Raw genomic sequence first — 25,265 nt, 5'->3', positions numbered from 1 at the left:
CAAGTAGGGAAGCACATCTGAAATAATAAAGATGGTAAATGTCATGTGCAAGACACCAACACAACATACCATACACACACCAAACAGAATCTCCTACCAGCTTTTCCTGCACCTTCTGCATGCTCATGTGGAATAAGGTGTGCACCTGCCCTATTCCACTGTCCTCATACCAATGGCTAAACAACCTGTGTTCTTCCTGCAGGTCACCATTTGTAGTGTTTTTAATTAGTGCACCTACCTAACACCTGTCACACAGTGTATTATACAAACCTTTAGTCACATACACTGCAAATCAGAGCCTAACCAGAAACAGTGCAGTCAAGCCATTCAATATTGGTGACTCCAAGTGATAAATACTTCTGTTCATTCACTAATTCATATCTAGAGCGTTAGATTTTATTAATCACTGCTGAAAGCCTTATTCTATATTACAGTGTGTGAAAATCAAGTTTAAAAATATGATCTGATTACAAAAAAATGTCAAACAATAAAAAAAAATATACTTTGCCAAAATTTGACAATTAACAAAGAAATGACACCTGACTGATAATGTTTTTGCATAAAGCTCAATCTCAGGTTAAACTGGTTGCATTGGATCAGTAGAGACTAATATCCGTTCATCCATGTTTCCGACAGATAACATTATCTTTACTCACACACCACAAGTACAAGTATGGCAGTATGTCCCAGGAACAAAAAAAGTGCTTACTACACTACTCTGATACACATGAATACATAAAACTTAGAGTGGATTAGTAGATTTAGACAAAAACAACTAAAACAAGCCCCTCTGTTACAGGCTTGGTAACAATATTAGTAGAAATAAAAAAAAAAAAATCACGTTAACTAATAACAGAATGAAAATGTTTTGAGATCTATTTAGTGGGAACTATTAAAACATGACAGATTTCATATCTTGGATTAGCTGCTCATTGCTTTAATAAGAAGGTTAAGCAAGTTGTCCAGAATTTCAAGAATGATTTCATGATAATGGATCTCATTTATGACTTTTAATGTACTAAAGCCCTCAAATGCTAAACTGACCTTAAAATTATAAAAATATTTACTTTTCATAACCTAATATAATTTTAGATGAAGATGGTTTATTTTTTCCTGCAGCCGGTGACGCCAAAGAGGGAAGAAAAGGAGTCAAAGTATGGTACAGAGTTTATTAGGACTTGAAGGGCATAAAGGGATTGGCTTTCACATGCACTCAGTACTTTGCTTTACATCACATTAAGAATAATTCCCCTCGATTCCTTCCTTTCCTTCATTCACTTCCAACAAAATGAGTGAGTTTGTGTGTGTGTGTGTGTGTGTGTGTGTGTGTGTGTGTGTTGAGGCATTCCCCGGTGACGCAAACAGCATGACAGTCAGGGAATAAAAAGAGGGCTCACACTGGTGTGGACATTGTCTGGGAGATCATGCAAACAAAGAGGCACTTCAGTCTGCTTCTGGGTTAAATCTATCAAGTACGCAGATTTTTAAAAATATATTTTCACATATCCACCATTAAAAATGTTTTTAAAGTAAGCAGAAAATAAAGAAGCTCGAGTGAGATCACCGAGGACAATTAAATTACTGCATGGACCAGCGTCTCTACCTCAAGGGAATAATAATATACAGAGCCAGAACTCTTCCTCCTTTCTGATTGGTTGTGTTACTGTGAGAAGGCCATTTCCTTGTGTTAGGGTGTAGGATCATTGGGTGTCTTCCTCTGTGTGACTGACATAAATTTGGGTGCAAAACAAAAGAAAGACCCTTTAGATTTGTGAGGCATTTTGAAGAACAAAAGGGAAAATATATAGAGAAAAAAACAATAATACAACAATAGCTACGTATGCAGCAGTGCCTTTCCTTTCATGGAGAAAGCAAAGGGAGAAAAAGAACACTTTAGTTTTAAATGTAAAAAAGCGGCATCTGACAATATCTATACAATAATGTGCCTTGATGATCAGAGGTAAAACATTTCCATTTGGTAACAAAACCGCATGACATTTCTTTTCTTTTCCTTTTTTATTTTTCAAATTGTGCAACTAATAAGTCAGGCTGAGTGCAGTAGCTCCACTCCACGGGACTGTGCAGAAAACTGAAGGAGAGGAAATGTCTGTATTTCTGTACAGCGTAATAGTTAGCTTTACAAACTCCACATTATCTCACAAATAAAGTGATGCTGTAAAATGAGGGAGCCGTCTGCGTGTGATGGTAACGTCAGTGGAATGAAGCGAAAAGCGAATGTCTGTACATCAGATTGGCTGTGTACTGTGCGTACAGTATGTGTGTGTGCTTTAAGCAGTAATGATATGATGGCGGCTCATGCTTACTTTCAGATTTCCCCGTGTTTCTAAATGACAGCTTCAAAAACAAACACAACAAACAGGAAGACGGCATCACAAATGAATGTAATCTTTGGCCTGAGTGTATGCAAGGCAATGCACGTCATGCGTTGAGGCTGTTAAGGTGATGTTTTCTGAATGTTAGAAGTGATCTGAGCCTTGGAGGTGAAATACAGACAGAGAGTAAGCTTGGATGTGCAGTTGAAGACACTTAGAGGAAGGATGGTTAAGAAGAGTTGGTAGAAGATACAGGCCGGGAAGTTAAACAACTATAGAGAAACTTCTTCTGTGGAAAAATCAAGAAACTCAGAAAATGCACAGAGACCCCCATCATCTGTTTCCTGTGGTGGTCTTTATTATACAATGGATCCCCTGAATATTAATTGGTAACTATCCTGTTCGATTTTTATTAACATCAGTGGCTCTACTCTAAGGTCCACAAATCCTGAGGGTAAGTAAAGTTTCTCATTTTCATACATAACTGGAGTATCCATCCACAGAGGCCCAGAGTCTCAGGTCCTCTTCTCTGTCCTGGGAAGGACCATTTAGCCTTTCTGATAGGCTGTCTCCAGCAGCAGCTCAGGCCCCAGCTTTGAACCAATAAGCAGCAGGGAAATCCATTAATGCGCCTTCCTGTACTTTATACTTTCTGCGTGTACTACGTGAGGCTCCCACTTTGCCAAAGTGCCACTAGGGGGCAGAGTTGGACATGGAGTCCACAGAGTTCACACTGGAAGACTGCACATGGCTGTTGGAGATGGAGACCTCTGGATGCTGTAAAGCGAGAAGAAAATTTGCATGGCATCATTTAAATGCGTGTGTCCAAAGTGGTGAGGTTTTCTTTAGCCTCACATACATGTCTCCTGAAGATCCTGTCCAGCAGGCTGCGTCTGGGGGGCTCTGGTGGATGATTCCAGTCCAGATCAGGAGGTATCATCCCCTGGGCCCCAAACACGTTCAAATCTCTGAAACACTCTGTTTCAATCATCTGAGTGACGGGGGAGAAAGATAATGCAGACATGAAAATTAGATTAGCAGAAAAAAGATGACAAAGAGAGTTCTTTTTAAGCCTGAACTTGCCTCGTTCTGCCACGGGATGGAAACGCTGCCTGTAGCAAATTTGGAGTAGAAGTCATTGTCGGTTTGGTCCAAATTCACTCCTTTCACTGTGGAGAACTGCTCAATGTCCAACACATCCTTGCAGTACACAGCCCGAGGCTGAAAGAGGGCAGAGGACATTAAGATGTGGTTGGAAGACAAGAAACAGTTTCATGATTTACCCAGTTGAACTAACTCACTGTTTTCATGAAGGGTGGAAAAACTCTCTGATGTGACTCTTTATCTACTGCACTGGTTTACGTACGAGCAAGGGGTTTGAAAGCGATTTGCTCTACTTACCAAGTTTTTAAACTACAAAAATGTTTATCTTCACAACAATTTAAAAAAAACCTTTAAAAGAAACAGTAAAGTAAAACACACAAACATTACAGATAGTCATTTTCAACTATTGGCTTTTCTCAACAGATTAGAACTTAAACATAAACAAAAAAAGACATACTAAATATCATATTAATGGTCCATTTGGAACAGGCATCTCATCTCTCAGATCTTTCCATTGGCAGATGTGGTTTACATTGTTGCCTCCCAGCAGTCAAGCTCATTGGCCAAGGAGGAGTCAGAGGTCAATGACCTTCCCTGCATGTTAGTCCTGTATTAAACTGATGTCCTGTTCAGGGTGTAAACCTGCCTTTGCCCTGCATCACCAAGAATAGGCACCAGTAGACCATTAAAACCCTGTATAGGGTCATATGCAATACTGTTTATGCTCCTGTTGAAGAAGTCTTATATTACCACTTAAAAAGTTTCTAAACGACTAATCAATAATCCACTGAGTGTATTCATGATATATAGTAAAAATTACACCAGTTTCAAAACACCACAGCATTAGATCGTTAGAAATTATTCTGATTTGAGTCATGTTGCATTTTTTTCAAAGCAGAAAATGGCTTTTGAGTTCAGATCTGCCCTGATAGTCAGGAGTTCTGTTGCATTTTATTTCTATATGTACTTAAAATACGTAATGAACAATACAATGAAACTGACTTGTACATTTTTAGGAAGGTGAATTATTAAGGTTTATGAATGTTTTTATGCCATTTTAGAATGTGACATTTATTATTGCACTAATGTTGGCAGATTTTGTTTTAAGGGTTACTTTTAACAGTTGACCAGGGACAGCAGATAAAAAATAGCCATTAGATAAACAAAATAAAAAAGGTTAAAAGGGAAAGTTTCGGTCCAACAGTTCTCTTTTGTTGTGTGGTTTTCTTTTTTAGTTTTCCACATTGATTTTCATAAAAATCAGCTGATAATCAAGTCAATTATGGCTTCTTCCCACCAGACTTAAGTTTGACAACAAATTTGGAATTAGTTTTAGTCTTTTGACTAAAATGCAACTTGGTTTTTGTCAAAAATTAGTCATCAAGGCTAATCCAGTTATAGTCTACTTTTAGTCATCTAAATGATATTATTATTTTAGTCTACTAAATCTGTTACAGATACAGTCAACTAAAACATACAGCACAAGAGTTAATGCATTTTTTAATAAAGATTAAACTATTACTTATTAACCTGATATGGAATTGTATTAATGTGTGTGAATAGACAGATTTGATGTGATCACATGAGTTCTGAATGGATTTTGTCCCATGTGACAAAGTTAAAGTTACATTTTTATTAGTCAATGAAAAACTCAATATATTGTAATATTAGTTTTCGTTCAGTGTAATTTTCTTAATTAGTCAGAGTCAAGTTATTGAAATGTAGTCGACAAAAACTATGACGAAAAGTTTAATCAATTCTGTTTATGAAAAGATCTGCTGCTCGGTGCTAAAGAGCTGAGGGCCGCCATGACAACTCACATCAGGCACAAAGGGAGGCTCCACTATTCCCGCCTCCATCCTCTTGAAGTTGATGTTTTTGAAGAAGGAGTGGGCCTTCACGCCTTCTGCTCTGTCCACCTTACAGCCCAGCCTCTGCTTGGGGTCTTTGGTGAGCAGCTGTGTGAGATGAATCACTTCATTATTTATCAGTCATCTCTCTACCTCCATAAAGATAGGTCACGGCTGAGCCTCACCATTCTGCAGATGGCCTTGGTGTCCTCTGTGAACTTCTCGTTGTACTCTTCTTCTTCCTCCTGCACCCTTCTCTCCACTTCTTCACGTTTCACTCGTTCCTTGCGCGCACGGAACGGCGATCGTCCCGCCGTCATCTCATAAATGAGACAGCCAAGACCCCACCAATCAGGACTCATGGCGTACTTCTCATTGTTTATAACCTCTGGAGCTGTAGAGACACATTAACCCTTTTGATGTAGTTGAACACATAAATAAAGAACATTTAGAAATCTTCTTACCCATGTAACCAACAGTCCCAACTCTCCCTCTGATAAGCTCTCCATCAGGCACTTTAATGGCCAGCCCAAGGTCCGAGATACGAATGTGTCCTGTCACATAATAAAGCCAACAGTCAGTTCCTGAAACTGTGACATGATCAGATCAATTTTTTCAGTGCACTGTAAAAATCCATAGATCACCTTTGCAAACACTCACCATTGTCATCCAAAAGGATGTTCTCTGGTTTCAAATCTCTACAAATCACAAACAAGAAATGTTTTTCAAATACTTAGATTCAAATGCAGTGAGGTTAGTGGAAGACCAAAAATATAGAGAAACAGGCTGTGTTTGAAATTGCATACTAACTTGCTACTCATACATTAGATAATAGATAGTATGAAATGATTGAGTACACAACAAATACCCGGATGTACACTCATGGTGTGCACACTCCTCAACCTACCCCATGATGCATTGCGAGTGGAATGTAAAATAGGCCTTGTACCGGCTTCAAGCTAAAAAAAATCAAACATCACCTTTCCAAAACAAAAGTGTCTCTTCTTGTCTTCCATTTTTTTATGATTTTGTAAATAGGGCTCTTGTTTTGAAGTTTGGTGAGTAGCATAATGGCGTGGCCCCAAAAATCTCTGAAATGTCAGCATGAAATGTGTTTCCGTGAGTTTTATGCATCACATGACCAGATGTTAACATTCTACTTTGTCACTTTCTCGCTTAAAATGCTTTCAGAACTTTCAAAGGTGGTGAATCATTAGGGATATTTGACCTAAGTGTGCTTCAGGTTTTTGTCATTGTAGGTTCGAAATGCATCTTGGGAAACTTGGAAGTATACTTCAGTGGGAAAGGTCATCATCCTAATCATGCTATTAGTATATAGTAGACAAGGGGTTCTCAACCATTTCAGCCCGCAACCCCCAAAATAAAGGTTCCAGAGACCAGGGGACTCTCAATGTACCTGAAGGTGGTTGAACACAGAAATGAACATTAGAGAACAGCCATCTATAATGCGGAATAAAGGGGAGAGATTTTTGGGGACCATCCATAAAGTTAGCAAAATGATGGTCCATTATTCTATGAATCTGTGATAACCACATGTATTTATTTATCTGAATAATATACAGCACACTGTTATCCAGGAAGTGCATTATTATTTGCGCCATAGTAAATAGTCATCTTAAAGATGTAAATCCTTGTTTTTTAAAAATAAAATGGGTTAATATATGGTGGAAAAGGAGGTGAAATGGGATTTTAAAAACCAAAGTTGCAAATTAGAGTGGGCAAAAACAGACAGAAAAAGTGGTGAAAAGGCATTCAAAGTGACAATATTGAAACAATTAGTTTAAACTGGCAAATGATGGGCATGATAAAAAGTGAATGTGGTTAAATGTGCACAAAATATGCACGAATAATGGAGAAAAGAGGGTAAAAGTGACAACAATGGGTAAACATATGCAACATTAGATGTGAAGAGCGGTGGAAAGGGTTTATAAATGCCAAAAATGTCTTGAAACTAAAAAAAATGGCAGAAAAGGCATTGCAATTTGATGGAGAAGTGGTAAAATGGGAGTAAAAGGTAAGTTTGCTTACCGAAGAACAGCAGGAAGCAAGTAAACTGTGACTACCTGACCAGGATTTCCACCTTCATGAAAAGTGAGGCTAAGTGGGCCACTAAGTATAGAGATCTTTAGGACCAACAACACATTATGATTATGGACACTAAAACAGTATATTATCATTGACTTTGTGTTGTATAGTACGGAGTACGCCATTTCAAACACAGCCACAGGGTTTGAGTTAAAAAAATAAAATAAAAAAAAATTCTCCATATTTGTTCAGTGACATTTAATGTGATAGGAAATCATTTAAAAATTTGATTAAACTATGACACAATTAATTTGTGATTTAAAATTCTAATAAAATCCACGGCAGTAAAGCATAAATATAGAAAACACTGCCCCAACATGGAGGCAGATGTACTGACAATGTGTCAGAAAATAAATTGATAAAGCTGTGAAAATGAAAACTTTAACTTTAACTAGTTAGAGTGCATTACCTGTAGACAATAGATTCCCTGTGCAAATGCTCGAGTCCACAGCAGATCTGTGCAGCGTAAAACTGAACCCTGTCTTTGTCAAAGCCTGGTGTGCCCATGTTGTAGATGTGAAACTTCAGGTCGCCGCCGTTCATGATGGTCAGCACCAGACACAGAGCATCTTTGGTCTCGTACGCGTACGCTAAGCTCACCTAAGAGAGGACAGAAAGATGCTCATGCACTTTATTATTCAAATACAATTAGTGTTTTCTAAATCTCTCCAGTACTGGAACAAGATGTAGAGAAACCCAATCAGATGGAGTTTATCATGCAGTGTTTCATATAAGCTAGAATTTCAGTAGAGGAACATTGCAGTGGTACATGTGATCATTTAATAAGAAGACATTTTGACCAATAAGAATAGAAAGTCAGTCTGACAAATGTAGCTGCCATGTTGCCTTCCTCATGATCAAATTCACTCCCATTTATCATGCAAAGCATACTGACATATTGAATTTTCTTATGACTATAACATGTAGCTTCTACACTAAAGCAAAACAAAAAATTGACAGTTTGGGGAGAGCCTGAAAGCCTCTGATCCAATGTTTAAACTGAGTTAACGGGTGAAATATTTACATTATGCAGTAAATGAGAAGTTACTTGTCTACTTTCAAAAAGCTCAGAAACTTTGATGATGGGGTCTGCAGCACTGAGTGGAGGGTGACTGCATCGTATTTCACAAACAACATTTGAAAGGCTCTGTTTGCAGACCAATTTTCCTCTTTATTTTGTCTGGTTGGATTGATGTTCGACTCAATTGTCATTGATTAAAGAGCTCAAACAAACATGCAAGACTCTTCTTTACCCACCACAAATCTACTGTTGACTTTCTCTAAGATCTGCTTCTCATTGAGAGCCATGGACTCCCCTTTCCTCTTCTTGATCCTTTTCTTCTCTAGTTTCTTGCAGGCGTACATCTTCCCTGTGGCTCTGACCTGGCACGCACACACCTGAGAAGAAAAACAACTCCAAGTCTCAGGTTTCAGCTTTAAATCACAACACGTGAGAAATCGCCTATGACACATATTGCTGCACCGCTCACCTCTCCAAATCCACCTTTCCCCAGCACTCGGTACTGCCTGAATGTGTCCTTAGTGATCGGTTGTCTGACAAAAACACAGATTGCACATGACAGATTGTTCTTTGAGAGCCTACTGATAACTTCTCTTACTGCGTTACATTCATTTTAATCTTAGTTACTCAAAGACTTTAGTTCAATTCACATTTAGGATTCTTTCATTTTTAGTGTTAAAAACAAAAAAAAACCTGGAAATCAGTCTTATTTTAGTATTTCTTGTAATTTGACAGTTTTGTTTTTATGTAATAGATTTATGTTTGTCATTTTATCACACCTTTAACAATGTGTTTAATCATTTAAACTAAGATTGTGTCACATTACTATATTATGTCCAAGGCCTGATTGAAAATGTGTAAGACAATGATGTTCTTGACAAGTCGCCGTTTATTTTCTGTAAATTTGAACAAATGACTTACAACCTGCAAGATTACGACCATTAACCTTAAAACTGGTGCTGGGGAAGCTTAGCAAAGGCTAAAAAGCTGTAGAACAACCAGAAAATATCTGGTAGGGTACAACAAATTAAATGTTCCTAAGATATGTAAAAAAAAAAAAAAAAATTATAAAATAAAATCCTCTGATTGATTATTTCAATTCAATTAACCAAACTTTTTTTTTTTGTGGATGAAATTGACAGCATTCTTTTTGATTTTTTACTGTAATTGATTAATATGCACTTACAGGAACATAATGTTTAGTGCATTTTAAATTTACACGTTTGAGAAGTCGTTTGGAGAAGTTTATTTGCGCTGTTGAAAGTAACCGCAGTGAATCATCAAATGACGTGCTATTGATCTGAGTCAGCGGCTTTCCAATAGTCACCACTCACTCTCTCTCTCCTTATCCATTCTCTACCTCGCTCTACCACAGTTCACACAAGCAGCTTTTTCTAACTGAGACATGAGGGTTTAAGATATTAATGCAAGCTAATGCTCATCATAAGGTGCCTGTGCACCTAAACTGGATGTGCATCACTACTACGGGCGGGGCTTGGTCATCATCCAATCAAAGATAGACTGAGAGTTTAAATTTCAGTTAAGATGTTGAATTGGTTACAAAGCAAAACAATCTGGCAAGCCAGTGTCATCGTATAGGGTACGTTTTTATTTTTTGTTGTCACAAATTAGTCACGCAATAAAACGTTGTTGACAAAGAGTTTTTGTTTAAGTTATTGTCGACAAATTGAACACTGCTGCGTCTACAGTATTTATAAAACTAATAAGTTCAGTGCAATTCACCTCACTTGTATCTGTTAACTGATAATGGAGGACTGAACTTGTTGATATAAATTATTTCATGCTTTCTTTTTTTGGCTTGTGTCGGGTTGTTTTGTGCATGTCTGTGATAACTGTTTTAAAAGGTTCCTACACTTTTTCTTTCTTTTTTACTTATACATCAATTAGGTTTAAACTGTAGGGATGTAGTCTGTTTTTGTTCTGGATCAGTGAATCTGAGGGGTATTCCATAAAGCGGGTTATGTTCAAACTCTTAGTAAGTTGTGGCTCAAATGAGGAAAACTGAGAATGTGACTGAGTATGTTATCATGGCAACATTGTCCGTGAACTAAACCTGGTCGCTGGCAGGTTTTATCGAAGAAACCCTGGGTTTCTACCTGGCTCCGCCCACCTGGACACTTAAATGAACCTCAACCTTGACACTTTTCTCTGAAACACTTTAGCAACATCACACACCGCAGATGTGCTCACATCATTACTAATGTTGTGTTGCTTTACGTTTAATTTTTTTTTTTTTTTGTGCAAAAGTAGTTTTCTTTATAACATTGTGAATACAGAGCATTTAGTGAAAGTCACTGAGAGGTTGATCTGCATTAAAACATCTACTGACGTCTGTAGTAAAGTTCCCTGAATACAAACCTGTGGATAATATAAAGGATTAAATGAATCAACATTTGAGGCTCAATTGTTGTTTTATATTGTAATATAGTTGGATTTATAGCTCACGTACCTTTGAAGTTATGATGGCGCAGTGAATTATGACACTTTTCAAAGCGATGGGTCGAGGGTTCGCGTCCCGCTTCAGTTTTTTTTTTTATGACATTTTTTTTTTGGATATTGAGATGACTCTGGCGACAATATTACATTAAAAATCAATATAAATGATGTGACATCAAGCAGCAGTCACTGTCTTTATAGCCATTGTAACAGAAGGGCTCTCTATGCAGCCATCCTATGCTGCTGCCACGTCTCCTCAGACACATTTTATTCATATTATTCCCCGCTCGTTACGTCACTGAAGCAATAAAGTGATGAAGGGACCAAAAAGCGCGACTAATCACGGGCAATTTAATCCACTATAGTCACTGAAGGTGTGAACGCACCTTTAGAACAGCCTCATATTCCTCAAATGCCAGCTTATTTCACCCATCAGGGTGAATAAATCACTCTCTTCCGGGTGGTTGCCATGGCAGCACGAGTAATCTCTGATCCATTGATGATGGCTTTTTATCGCGCGCGTGCACGTAAGTAACCCAAGGTTTACATACTCAGGGTTGATTGACCCACTTCATACCAGCTGTAATGGAATCCGATACCCAGAGTTTCCAATCGCGGGGTATGTTGACCCAGAGTTTATGGATAGACTCAGAGTTTGTTAACCGTCTTTTATGGAATACCCCTCAGGTGTTGAACGGGAGTAAACAGTTCAGACCATTTCAGACATAGATCACAATTCAAAGGTTTGTATATCTGCTGCTCGTGTGGGCAAATTATTTAAAATTGTAGATATTAAAAGCCCAAGCTTCACTTCTGCCAAGACTGATATCCAAACCACAGCCATAACATTATGAACGCTAACAGAAAATAAAAATGTCAGAGGGAGCGATCGATCAACCAGAAAATCATCCTCAAAGTTGATACAATATATGCCTTTTAAAAATATCTTCAGATGAACTACTTTTCAAAATCCAGTTTTATGTAAATTTTGAATATATCAATAAAAAATATGAAAGCTGCTGGAGACGATAATCTTTTTTAACCGATAAAGACTAAGTATGCCTCAGAGATTAAGAAAGCAAAGAAATGTAGAAGGTTAAAGATTTTTTCTCATTGCATTGTGGGATATGGAGTATCATAGATGGATGCAAAGAAGTGTTTTTACTTCATTCTTCATCGTGAACCAAGCGTTTACAGTGATCTACAAGGCCTACACTATGTCTTTTTCTATTTAAAAAAAAAATTACAGTCTCCAGCAACTTTAAATTTTACAAGCCATAAAATTCTAAAAGTGGTAGAATTGGACCAACTACAACAATAAATCCTTATGAGTGGCTCAAAGCATCTTTCAAACATCTCTTTTTCTTTGTGTGTGGGTTCATTGTTTGAAAATGCTGATCTCAGAGTTATGAAATGGGTGAAAGAGGGAAAAATGAGCTGACCTCTCCAGCATTTTCCACTGCAGAAAGCGATCAAAGTACATGCTGTTCTGGTAGTCAGCAAACGGGGCTCCACTCAGGTAATCATGGACCGCCCTAATGGATCAAACAAACAGTACAACAGGCTCAAAGCAAGGAGAAGCAAATGTATCTACAGTATATAGCACATTTTATACACAAAGCAATTCAATGTGCTTTACATGATTAAAAGTGCAAAAAAAGTGAATTATATCAACATGAAAAAAAAAACCTCCCTTAGTTATACGCAGTAGAGAAAAAAGAAAACCTTTAACCTGGATTTTAAAATGTTCACATTGGATGCTGACTTCTTTGCAGCATAACAACTAAAAGCAGCATCACCATGTTTACTGTGATCTCTGGGCTCCACTATCTGACCTGTGTCCATAGATCTGAGAGACCTGCTGGGTTCATACCTGACTAACATGTCACTGATGTATTCTGGACCAAACCCATTCACACATTTATACACCAGCAGCAGAACTTTAAAGTCTATTCTGAGGCTGACTGGGAGCCAGTGTAAAGACTTTAAAACTAGACTAATGTGTTCTGACCTCTTTGTTAATAATAATAATAATAATAATAATAATAATAATAATAATAATAATAATAATCATCATCAATTTTATATAGCACTTTTTTGGACACTCAAAGTCGCTTTACAGAATCAAGGGATTATTCTTTCACTCCACACTTAGTGGTGGTAAACTATGACTGTAGCCACAGCTGCCCTGACGGAAGCGAGGCTGCCATAGTGCGCCATCAGCCCCCCCTCTGGTTAAGACCCGAGCTGCAGCGTTCTGAACCAGCTGTAACTGTTTGACGCTCTTTTTGAGGGATTCCTGTCAGAAGACCATTACAATAGTCCAGTCTGCTGGATATAAAAGCACGGACCCATTTTCTTCTGATCTTTCTGAGTCATGAAACCTTTCACTGTGGAGATGAGACCTGAGTCAATCAGAACACCACGGTTTCAGACTTGGTACTTGCTGACAGTAGTCCTCTTTTCTCTGTTACCAAAGAAAATCACCTCCATCTTGTCATGATTTAGTTACAGGAAGTTCTCACTCATCCAGCAGTTCACACAACACCTCTATGGGACCATAGTCATCTGCATTCCGTGATAGTCACAGCTAGGAAAAATCTAAATCTAAAAACAACTTAGAAGTGAGGCTAAAGACAGGAAATAAATAAAATACTGACTTGCGACAGTTGCTGAAGATCTCCTTACATGGACTGAGCTCCAGATTCTCTTTGCATTGCTCTGCAAAACCCTCGGCAGCGTCCACATGGTGAGGTGACTTCATCAACACATTCAAAAACACACTTTTTATTACAAACTGTGTGACACATTACTTTCCACAATCCCTTTGGATAAACACAATATTACATATTTAAAGTAGAAATGAATGATCACAATCATTAAAGTAGATCTGTGAGCTGTATTGTCTGCTTAGCCTACCTTCATCAGTACGCTGCCCTCCATCACCATCAAAGAGTGAAATATAATAACTGTTATACTCACTTGTTTGGAAAGAAAAGTCTTGATGATCTGATCTCCTCTACTTTTTCGTTTTTCATCAGGTGTCACCTCGTAGTCTTCCTAAAATATGAAAGTTATTGATCAGAGCAAGTTTTAAAAAGAATACATAATTACTTAATTCAGAAATACCACTAAACCATCAATCATTGGTATATGGTCCAAGGAAAAGTGATTACTTCTTTGATGTTTTATAGTCAACAACGTATTTAGAGTTGAGTATTGACATCAGAATATCCTTAATGTTTTTATGGAAAACACTTTTTTAATTCATTGATCATGAAAGCTAACGTTTTTCAGTTTTGAAGGGTTGCTCGCCAAGGCTCAAAAAATAATCACAAGCAAACACACATCATTTCTGTAGCTACATTTGAAACAATCTAACAATCTAACGTTTGAAACAATCGAACATAGTGTACATGTCTGTGAGTGCAGGGAATAAATCCAAATATGCTATTGGAAGAACATTCAAATGCTTTATAAAGGTGTTTCACAATGTCAGGTCACAGGTGGCACATCTAGTTGAATCCAACTTTTTACTTGACGGGTGGGAAAAAGCTAAAGAGTGTTTATAAAAATGGTTTGCAGACCATGGTATGTCTAACAGTGTGTTATTTTGAGTTGGAAGTTCAAGCCGTGGGAGAGGCTGACTTGGTCTCTAATGGCTAAGTTAAGCCAAACAGGCTAAGCTAACCCACCCTAAGCAAAGCCAAACAAATTCAAGATAGGCTAAACTAAGCAAAACTAACCTAAGAAATGCCAAACTAGGATAAAGTAAAACAAGCAAGTGGACAACACAAGAGTAGATGGCACACACTGATGTGTTGATTAGAACACAGTGCAATAGCTCAGGTATTTGAGTCAGTGTTCCAATAAGTTTAAAAGCTAACTGCAGCAGGAGAAAGTACCTGTGGTGCCTTTCCTTCGTAAAGAAAGGGTGAAGCAGTTTGTCAAAGTTGCATATTAAAGCTGGCATATGCTGATTGCATGTTTTTATGAAGAAGTATCTGAAGGGACAGAACAAAAGTGACCCTATAATTAAGGAGGTTTGTCATTTTCCCTTTTTTGTGTTAATACCCGTAGCCAACATCACCATCTTCCATTGGTTTCACATAAATCAGATGAGTTTTGCCCGAGAACAACAAAACTCCAGAACTCTCAAGGCACAACCATTTGTAGCCTTGTCTCATGTAATATAATAATGTTATTACTCAACACTTTGAAATAAGTATTTGTTACTTACTAAATTTTCACTCCAGTACATTTAATATGTATTTCCTCAGAACTAGAAAAGTCTCAGGCAGGAATGATCTTATTTGCATTGCATTGGAGTGACAGAGCAGCTGCTTTTTGTTGGTGTCACTTTCCCACAAACACATGCTGCTGTGTGTGTGAACACGTGAATCTGAAGTTACAAACAGCGTGTCACGGTGATGACGACACGCACCGCACCACGACGCATTTCGTCAACGGTACTTCAGGCGTTTTAAAGAGCGTGAGAGCAACATGGCATCAGCGCTGCATGCTGGCACGACTCCCATTATCCTCGCTGGGCTTTCTCAACATGGTCATTTGTTGCCTGGCAACCACACAGTAAACACGGTGGGATTCCTCAAGGTCCTGGGGTGTCACAGTGTGTCACACTAGCGTCACCAACTTTCCATTACAAAACGCACACACACACAAATGTATACAGAACGTACACACGTTAAGCCCCTTCAAGCTTAGAGGGAAAACGGCTTTAAAAAGCCACGACGTCACTGACACTTCAGATCAAAGCTGAGAGAAGTCAGAACATCAAGTCAGGAAAACCTAACACACGCAGAATGTGTAGAGGTTGTCCACATACGAGCACAAAAACACGAACTCGTGCAACTCTCAAACATACAACATGCACACATGATAAGAGGAATTAAAGTGAGAACAGCCCTTCCTCTACAGCACACCAACACTCATAACACACATCCTTCCTCATGTGGAAAGGAAGTCATGCTGCCTCTCAGCTTTAGGGTTGTGGCTTTCGTTGTACCCAGATTACAGTTTTTTTAGAAGAGTGTCCATTCCTCGTACAAAACATTTACATCAGACTAATTAGTGGTATATCAGGCGTTCCTTTGTTCTCACTGCCATCTCACTGACTGTTCAACACCGCTGTTTGACTCAATAACTGCAACCACTCTGCTATCCCTCCCGATCCATATTCCTTCATTTGTCATTTGCACATTTGTTGTGTTTTGTTATATGCCGTTGTTTTGTTTTGTTATGTTTAATCTATTTCATTTCATTTGTATTTTTTTCAAATTTATGTCCCACTATTATCCTACTTTGGTATTTATTTTATTCTTACTGTGTGCTATTCTGTCGTTGCTGCAACGTGTGAATTTCCCCTCTGGGGGATCAATAATGGTCTATTATATTCTATTCTATTCTAATTAGTGTCTGTTTTCTGGTGAACGAGGATAAACTCCATCCTCAGTGTCCATAATCATGTCTGCATGATTAGCTCCTGTTTGATGATGGATGTAAAAGCAAAGAAGTAACCACATTGCCTATGAGGAAAAGGCTAATCTGAATATAGAAGGAAAAAGACACCATTCTTTTATCATTAAAGACAATGGTCAGTAGGGGTGGGAACCTCTGGGTACCCCACGATACGATACGATACAAAGCTCACGATAACGATAATCTCATGATGGGACGATACTGTAATTATCAATATATAGGTCAGAAATCAATCTACAATAATCTATGACATAACAAGAAGAAGAAAAAAAAGATTAAGTGAAAAAATACAATTTTTATTTAATATCTCTGAAAGACAATAAATTGAAAAAGTGTCCTATGAACAGTGACACTATTTTAGTGGAACATTTCTGTAAATAATTGTCAACATACCAATGTAAATGAATAAGTATCTCCAATAGTGCTTGTCTGTAAACAAAAAATAGGGTCTTTCTTACCAGTGACATCATTATAGTGTAATATTCCAGTAAACAATATATTGTTTCCGGTGACAAAATTTCTGCGAAGACCTGCCTGCACATTTTAGTGAAAAAGCAGAAAAGGTTTTGAAAATAATAAAATCAAAAAATCAAAAAAATCAAAACTTATCAATATTGATAATCGATCGTGCGAAAAAAATATTGCGATATATCACCATATCGAGATATCGTCACACTCCTAATGATGAGCAGAGGTGTGGACTCGAATCTAGACTCGACTTGAATTCGAGTCAGAAATTTGATGACTTTAGACTCGACTTGACAAAATCACGGAGGACTTGCAACTCGACTTAGACTTGAAAACAAATGATTCGTGGCTCAACTCAGACTTGATCTTATTGACTCACTTCCTACCCCTCCATGACAAAAGATTTTCAAAAATAAAATTATTATTAATGAGCAATAAGTCTGCTCAAACCCCTGTGGGATGGCACTCTCCATCTTTGATTGACAGGTTCACCTTTAAACAAACTGACAGCCAATCAGGAAGCAGCTAAAAACATCAAGCTGGGCTGAGACGTGTGCACACTAGCAGAGAAAATGATACCAAGAGTGATATCCTTTGGATTTAAAGATGATATTATGATTAGTAATTGATTTGGAAAAGATTATCTCATTCTACTACCAGTATGATTGTTGTTTGTTTGGTTAACAGAGGAACTGTGGACATTTTTAAATCTAAAAAGAATTGATTTGTTTATAAATGCATTGTGTCAGATTATATTACTAGTTTTTGACAAATATTTACTCTGTTCAAGTAATTAATCGCACACATTAGTTGAATAAACTTGCCCAGTAAAATGGCACTGTGGCTGTGGCACATTATATTACTCTTAAATTAAAGTAAAGGACTTTTGACTTGACTTGTACTTGAATGGCTTCGACTCGAGATTTGACTTGGGACACGATTCTGGACTTCAGTGAGATGAGACTTGTTCCCACCTCTGTCAGATACTTTAAGCATCTACTGAACTGACTAAATATAGCTTCTTTGCTAAAAAAAAAAAATTGGGTCAATTCTTCTCCTTTAAATTACAAACTGTTATCACTGAAACTTTTCTGTAAATCCTTATAATGGCAAACTTAAAAATAAGGCCTTATTCATTCCTTCCAGTAGAGTTGGTGAAGTCCCCCTCGCAGGGTGATGCTCACTTAAAAGCTGGGTGCTTAAAAGCAGTTAGAGTCGATGAGGGAAGAAGAGGATGCGGGAAACAATGATGTCCTTTCTTACCATCACATGCCCACATGATATTCCGGGCATTGATGGATGCAGATTTATATGTGTCATGTGGGAGCTATTTTGTGTAGATGTGTAAGAGACGAAGAGAGGAGGAGGGGGGCACCATACTGGGAGAGTAGGTATTTATTAAACATGGATATTCCTATTAGCACTTAGGGTTCCTCATGGCCTAAAACATGTGGCTAAATGTGAAATTATGAGCAAGTCCTCTGCAAATTTGCTCTGTTTTTAGAATTTTTTCTTAAAGGTGCAATATTCGAGATTTGTAAGCAATTTCTGCCACCACCAGGTGGCATATTACTGCGTAAAATCGACACTTCCGCAATATACCCGGTCCTGACCACTGAATGTACAGGTGACAATATTCTCTGCTCCACCCCACAAATGTTTTCAGCAGGCCCATGCGGGTCGATGTAGATCATCAGCTTTACATGTGTAATGCATTCATGAGTGAAGATGTTTAAGCAGTTGTTTGTTAGTTGTAAACCTCACGGGTAGCGCACTGTTTATCTGTTTGATGGATGTTTGTTACCAGAGATACTCACCCAAACGGTGGAAAATAGGTACTACAGGTTGGCTGGGCCGGAAATATTTATTAATGTATATATAACTATGTAGTCTAAAAAAAAAAATAATAATCACATATGGCATGACAGCTAAGGACTTGTTTTATTATTGCACCTTTAACAGATCTTTGAGTTTTCTTTAATGGAATAAACACTGCCCTTGTACAAAACTAGTGACTAAAATAGAGATTTGGATACATTATTTCGTGTTGACTCGTCCCCATGCCAACATGTTTGCATATGACTTTTAATATTCAAACGTCTAATAAAACAATGCAAATATAGGGATCATGACTGCGTCATTACATCAAGCTAAGGAGGTAGAACTTTACAAGCACCAGTCCTTACTAATAAGATCAATGAAAGAGGAAAACTGAGTTAAACCCTAGAAACCAAACAAACAGTGTATGAGGAGGTAGTTTTTAACATTTTTATTTAATGCAGGGAAACATCCTAATCAGAACTTAAAGCCCAACCGTAAAAAGTGACGTGACTTGTTGAATTATTGTGTATGCGTACCATTGCATCCAGTAGCTGGATGCATCGCTGCAGTTTGGGTATGGTCTCACAGTAAATACGGAAGAGCTGCCGTCCGATAGGTTGTTTCTCACAAATGTTGACATAGTCACGGTCTGCAGAAGGAAAAAAGCACACAGACTCTAAAATACAGCCTTTCCAACGCACAAACAGACAAACACAGACGCCAAGGCGAACACACACCGATGCTGTTTCCCTGTTCAGTACACTGGGTTATGTGGGGAAAGCGAAGGATCTCCTTCCATTTCTTGCTCCTTCCTTTCCGCTTGCCTCCTCCACCTGTGGTGATGGAGGAAAAAAAAAAAAAGCAGAGGTGTAAACCGATTAATGGAAGAACTTCATAAAGTTGTCAAAGTTTGTTTGCATCACCGAGGAGCGAATGGAGGCCTAATGACTGGGAGAAGTGGGAGCGAGGCGGGGGCCATGTGTGGGCTCGGCGCTGAATAAAATCATAGTCTCAGTGTGTGTATATATAATTCATAGATTACGTCGCACTTCCTCCGTAAATCTCTCCCCACTCCACTGACTTTCTTACTCATTCTGTGGCTTCTCTGAAAGTGGAACAGTGTTTCCTACTATATGTGTGCGTGCGTGTATCCACACTGACAGAGAGCTTATTCTGACAAACTCAGTTCCCATCAAAAAACAGAACTTTGCCAGACTAAATTCCACGACAATGAATAATAATGAATCCGCTCTTTAAAGCCACGTTATTCCCCAATTTAAAAACAAACATCACACACTTGTAACTACCTCACACATGACTAAACTAACCTCCTTCACTGTTTGAAATTCTTCTTCTTCAGAAGTGTAACGTGTTCCCACACAATGTTTTCCAACAACCACCTAAAGTCATTTCCGCCGTGTCTTTCTGTGAGATGGTTTCAGCTCCATAAGCCCACAGCTCCACAGCTTCCATGTCTCCATTCACACTTTTGAAAAGACGGCACTAATGAGCCGACAGGGATTTCCTTCAGCCCCTCTTTCGCAGTGGAAATTTGTGATGAGAGAGGCATTGATAGCACCCTAGCAGGAGACGGAATGACAAGCAGACATCTTTAAGTAATAACTCAGGAATGTGAGAGGCACAACGTCACACTGGAGAGGTTTTCCCATCAATCCTGCACTTTTATTGCCTCTCGCTTTTCTCTGTTGTTGAGATCTGACCCATAATACTCAATGAATGTTTCTCTAGTGATTTCTAAACACATCCAGCAAAAGCATGCTTCGAAGATGTTTAAATAAAATAAAATGTGTTAATTAGGCAGTATGGGTGGTGTGTATATATATATTGTGATATTACGTCACACGATTCTTGGATTGATTCAAAATGCATCCATATTGATGTTTTTTTTTAATAAAAAAAAAAACAAGAACAATAATACTTTTTTTTTTTTTTTTAATCTAAAAAGAAAGTACTAACTTTCTGCATTTATTTGCTGTTCTAGACATATACCTCAGTTAAGTTGCACTAAATATGTTATTTTTTTTTTATTTTAAGTTGTTGGCACATGGCATGTTAAATGAGTGTAATATATGCCAATAAAATATATTTCATACATAATGTTCTCATGAAGGTGTACACATTTACAGATTAGTTGTTTCTTAAGTCATATATATATATATATATATATATATAAAAATAAAAATAAATCGCAATAATCACCTAATACATTAATATTGAGATATATCGCATCGTATCGTATTGTGACCTATGTATCGGGATACGAATCGTATCGACAGATGCCAGGCAATACACACCCCTACTGGGAAGTATGCAGAACAACATTCTATTTTACATAAGTTAAAAATGTCAAAAGGCAACGTTAGTGAACATATTTGTTAAAAGTCATAAAGTTTGATTAAATCAGCAGCACAGAGAAAGGCACAATAAAATATGGTCATGTGTAAAAGTGATCATTAATACATAAAATTACATTTCATTTAATGTATTACCAATAAACAAAATATGTGCACATTAATTAAAAGAAAAGAAAGAACAAAAATGCACATTTGAAGTACTTCTTTGCACAACTTTATACAAAAAAAAAAATACAATCCACGTTTTTAATTTCAATTCAATTCAACTTTATTTACATAGCGCAAATTACAACAAAGTCATCTCAAAGCGCTTAACAAAATAGTAGAAAGAACCCAATAAGATCCACATGAACAAGCATTTAGCGACAGTGGGAAGAAAAAACTCTCCAGCGGAACCAGGTTTACATGGTAATAATCAGATTCCTCAGATTTTCTTTTTTCATTTAGGTTTCTGTCGTGCTTTTCTTCACATTTCCTGTAATATTGTTTTAATTATTACTGTGGACAACACAAGGATGTTTGTTTGGACGGCGTGTATGAAGCTGAGCATCAGGGGACAAACTTCGTAGGAGATTATAGTAATTTTGAGGAGGAAAATCCACTAGAGAAGTATATATACAACAGCCTGACGTCACCAACTGCGTTCCAGGTGAGCAAAATGGCAGAGGCCGTGTCTCACCTCATGAAATGAGTCGTCTCTCTCTCTCTTTTTTTTTTTACCTCCTGGCTGCTGTAACAGGACTTTTAAAGAAAATGACCAAACAAAACCCCTAGAATTATATAGGATCTTTTGAAAGAGCTTCCAATTAAAATTGACTACAAGTACACATCACATTTATTGATTTTTCATCAATAAGTGTAAGATTTAAACTAGGGTTTTTACTTTGATTATTGGTCGATACTAACCTCAATCCGATCCAATACCAGCACAAATCATACTTCGTTTCATTACTTATTTTGTACTGTGACATGTTAGAAAAAGTCTTGATCAAGTGATACAAACAGAGAACAATAGTCAGCAACAGTAGGTATGAAAAAAACTGAAGCATTTCTTATTAAATAGTACCTTCATTGATCCCACAGTGAGAAACTAAAGGGTCACAGAAAAATCTCAATCTTAAAAATGAGAATACAATACAAATAAATACAAAAGTAAATTAGATGACGCTTAAAAGTAACGTCAATAAATCCAAAAATATGTATATACTGTATTTTTAAAGTGCAAAATGACCACTAGTTTCACTTAAAAGTAAGACTAGTCTACACTTAAATAGAATAAAATAAATATTTTAGATACATAATTTTACGAAATAATCCTTTACAGATTTTAGATTCAGATCAATTTTTTATTTTTTTTGCTGATATCAGACAGACTTCCGATATGAATATCGAATCAAGACTTAATTTAAACCATTAATTTCTGCGTTTAGCCCTCAGTTTTTCAAACTCTGAGCACTTAATGCAAAAATACTTACGGTTTTACAAATCTTAGGGAGCTTAAGTACATCTTTAGTTGAAATGTTTACACATTTAGATGATTTGGATTTCACGTCACCAAAGCCGGTCACACCTCCTCAGACAATGCCAAAGTATGAATGCAATAACACCACGAGTCAAAACACGTTGTGGGAGAATGATTAACTTGCAGCACCTGCCCCTCATCAACACGACTGTGGAGCAAACAGGCACTGAACAAGCACACTTCTTTTACTAAGCACCACTTGTTCTGTGGCAACGTCAGCTCTCTTTGCTGTGTGGTCCGCCGTTTATATCCCTTTTTATGAAAACAAAGCGGCTGCCAAAAAGCACAACAGTGAGGCAAGAGGAGAAGGTCATTCCCCATGAGGCCACCGTACTAAAATTAATGCACTCGTGCTACTGTGAGGCGTTTGTGAACGAGAGCAACAACCAATTGGGGTCAAACCCATGTCAAATAACTGTACCAAACACTGGCGCTCCACCAATGTATTCAACTCCAACACAATGCAGACACAACCCGATATCAGCTTATTCTTGTAATACATTAGGGCTGGGCAAAAAAAATCGATTTAATAGATTTATTTAATTTGTAGATAAAAAACGATTTTTATTTAGGAAACTCCAATTTAAAAAAACTCTATTTTTCCCACCACAGTTTCTTGGGCTTTTTCGCGTTTTGTCCTTGTGGGTTACCGTAGCACAATGTGAGCCAGCCCCCTCTTTATTTACATTTGTTTACCCTTTGAGTAGGTTATATGTGTGCCACAGGCATATTTCAGTTTGTATTCACACGATGCTGAGATGCAAAGGGAAGAGTTTGTTATTTTTTTCTATTGATATGTTCTATAATATGTAGTTATCTGATTTCTTAATCAGAAACGTGCAGCTAGTATGAAGTTGTCGTTGCACTTTTGCTTAAACCTTGAAATTATTGAATGATGTAGCCTTATTAACTTTTTTTATTTTGGTATCGTTCTATGCATTTTCACTCTTGAGGACAATCACAGCAATAAAGTTGCACTTTTGACAATATATCTGATGTCTGCAGTTATTCTTAAGTGCATTGAAAAAAAATATTTCAGGCAAAATCCCCCAGCCCTGTTCCTATTTATTCACCATGATTCATGTTCTTTCCTGGCTTCACCAGTCCTGACATCATCTTCTGCTCCTCAGTATCGTGACCTGGTCCATTCTGGTTTGGTTATTAATTGTATGGGTTTGGTTAGTGGTTTACTACAACATGTTGGACTTTCGTTCTATTTCTAATTAATTATAATTATGCTATGTGTTTTTCAGGTTACACTGACATACAAAAGGTTATGGGTTCAATTGCAGTTTGATGGACAATTGATTTGGCTTGAAAACAAAAATTGTTACTGGGAGGCGGAAGAAGAAGAAATTACAAAATCAAACTTAAATGCAAAGAGCAAACTATTACAGGGTCCCTTCAGCTTCAGTTAAATTAAATTCAACACTTTTAAAGACTTTTTAGTGCCATTTGAAATTAAATTTAAGAACAAATTCACAGTAAACACAATTGGGGGAAAAAAACCCGCCACATCATATACAGTGCATAGGGTTAGGGTGAATTCTTTCCAGTGTCTAGTGCAGACCGGCGGCTCCCAAATTAAACGTACACAAATTTACAAAATGACTGTAAAATACACAAAAAGACTAAAATAATCAAAAACACTTAAAAAAAAACAAAAAAAAACACACAAGATGAGTACGAAAATAGCCACAAATCTATAAAACAACAACCGAAATACAAAAAATAAAAACCGTTAAGAAAAGCCATTAAGAAAAATCTTTGTTGGACAGGGAATTTTCATGGAATGTACATTTCCCCATGCTGTCAAAAGCAGCTACGTCACTGTTTTGTTGCGCAATGTTGTGGTAAATTATGTTTGAATTTCACCATTTATTGTTTAAATGTAAAAGTACTTACAATCATAAAATTATATTTATTATGTTAAAATTTAAGACTTCTGAAACATGTATTTATGACATTTTAATGACAATTAAAGCCTTATTTTTTAGATTCATGAATTGAATGCCTTTTAAGACTTTTCAAGGATCCGCGGGAACCTGGAATTAAAGTTTAAATTATGATTTATGAAAATTAAACATGAGAATCCGATTCTGGTCCGATTGCAGTTTTCACCAGTGTTGATTAAGTCAAACCAATACCTTTCATTATAGTTTTTTTTTTTTTTTTTTTTTTAATCAACAAAGCAGATGAAAGGGGAATAGAAACAAAGGCAGGATGACTAAAACTATGACCAAGTGACATTTTTGTGAGACACTCTGGTTAATCCAATTTTAACACATAACCATCACCTCATGCTTATCCTATACCAAGACATGGGCAACTGGCGGCCCGGGGGCCACATGCGCCCCGCCCCCCCAAGACAAATCCACCAAAAATTGTAATTCAAGAAACTGGAAGTAATATGAAGCGCAACTTAACGCACAAAAACACACAAACCAACAGCAAAATACACAAAACTTCAACAAAAATACACAAAGCAACGGCAACAAAAACACAAAAAAGACTCATAATACACACAAAAGGACATCAGATACACAAAACAACCACCTAAACTCACAGAATAACAATAATTACACAAAATGACAGAAAAAATACCCAAAACAACACAAACATTAAAAAAAGTCACAGATTGACAATAAACAAAAATGCAAATATAACACACATGAAATAACAAAAAACACATATAATGACTCATAAAAT

General features: G+C 37.2%; 2 protein-coding genes across 2 annotated transcripts in view; both read right to left on the bottom strand.

The window, feature by feature from the left end:
- Positions 1 to 25,265, bottom strand: part of gapvd1 (GTPase activating protein and VPS9 domains 1) — a 748,782-nt gene that overhangs the window by 575,069 nt on the left and 148,448 nt on the right. The window lies entirely within an intron of this gene.
- grk5l (G protein-coupled receptor kinase 5 like) overlaps positions 1,156 to 25,265 on the bottom strand; it is a 42,698-nt gene continuing 18,588 nt past the window's right edge. Inside the window, exons 2-16 of the mRNA XM_028456987.1 lie at positions 19,397 to 19,492; positions 19,196 to 19,308; positions 13,854 to 13,931; positions 13,532 to 13,629; positions 12,314 to 12,406; positions 8,884 to 8,947; positions 8,651 to 8,791; positions 7,803 to 7,993; positions 5,948 to 5,985; positions 5,752 to 5,841; positions 5,473 to 5,681; positions 5,258 to 5,395; positions 3,417 to 3,554; positions 3,193 to 3,324; positions 1,156 to 3,110 (exon numbers count right to left, since the gene is read on the bottom strand). Of these exons, the coding sequence (XP_028312788.1) occupies positions 3,027 to 3,110; positions 3,193 to 3,324; positions 3,417 to 3,554; positions 5,258 to 5,395; positions 5,473 to 5,681; positions 5,752 to 5,841; positions 5,948 to 5,985; positions 7,803 to 7,993; positions 8,651 to 8,791; positions 8,884 to 8,947; positions 12,314 to 12,406; positions 13,532 to 13,629; positions 13,854 to 13,931; positions 19,196 to 19,308; positions 19,397 to 19,492 (1,703 nt within the window). The 3' untranslated portion in view covers positions 1,156 to 3,026. The remainder of the gene's footprint in view (positions 3,111 to 3,192; positions 3,325 to 3,416; positions 3,555 to 5,257; positions 5,396 to 5,472; positions 5,682 to 5,751; positions 5,842 to 5,947; positions 5,986 to 7,802; positions 7,994 to 8,650; positions 8,792 to 8,883; positions 8,948 to 12,313; positions 12,407 to 13,531; positions 13,630 to 13,853; positions 13,932 to 19,195; positions 19,309 to 19,396; positions 19,493 to 25,265) is intronic.

Source organism: Gouania willdenowi, chromosome 9, assembly GCF_900634775.1.
Source record: "Gouania willdenowi chromosome 9, fGouWil2.1, whole genome shotgun sequence".
In the NCBI taxonomy this organism is placed as follows: domain Eukaryota; kingdom Metazoa; phylum Chordata; class Actinopteri; order Blenniiformes; family Gobiesocidae; genus Gouania; species Gouania willdenowi.
This window is presented reverse-complemented; position numbering and strand designations above follow the sequence as displayed.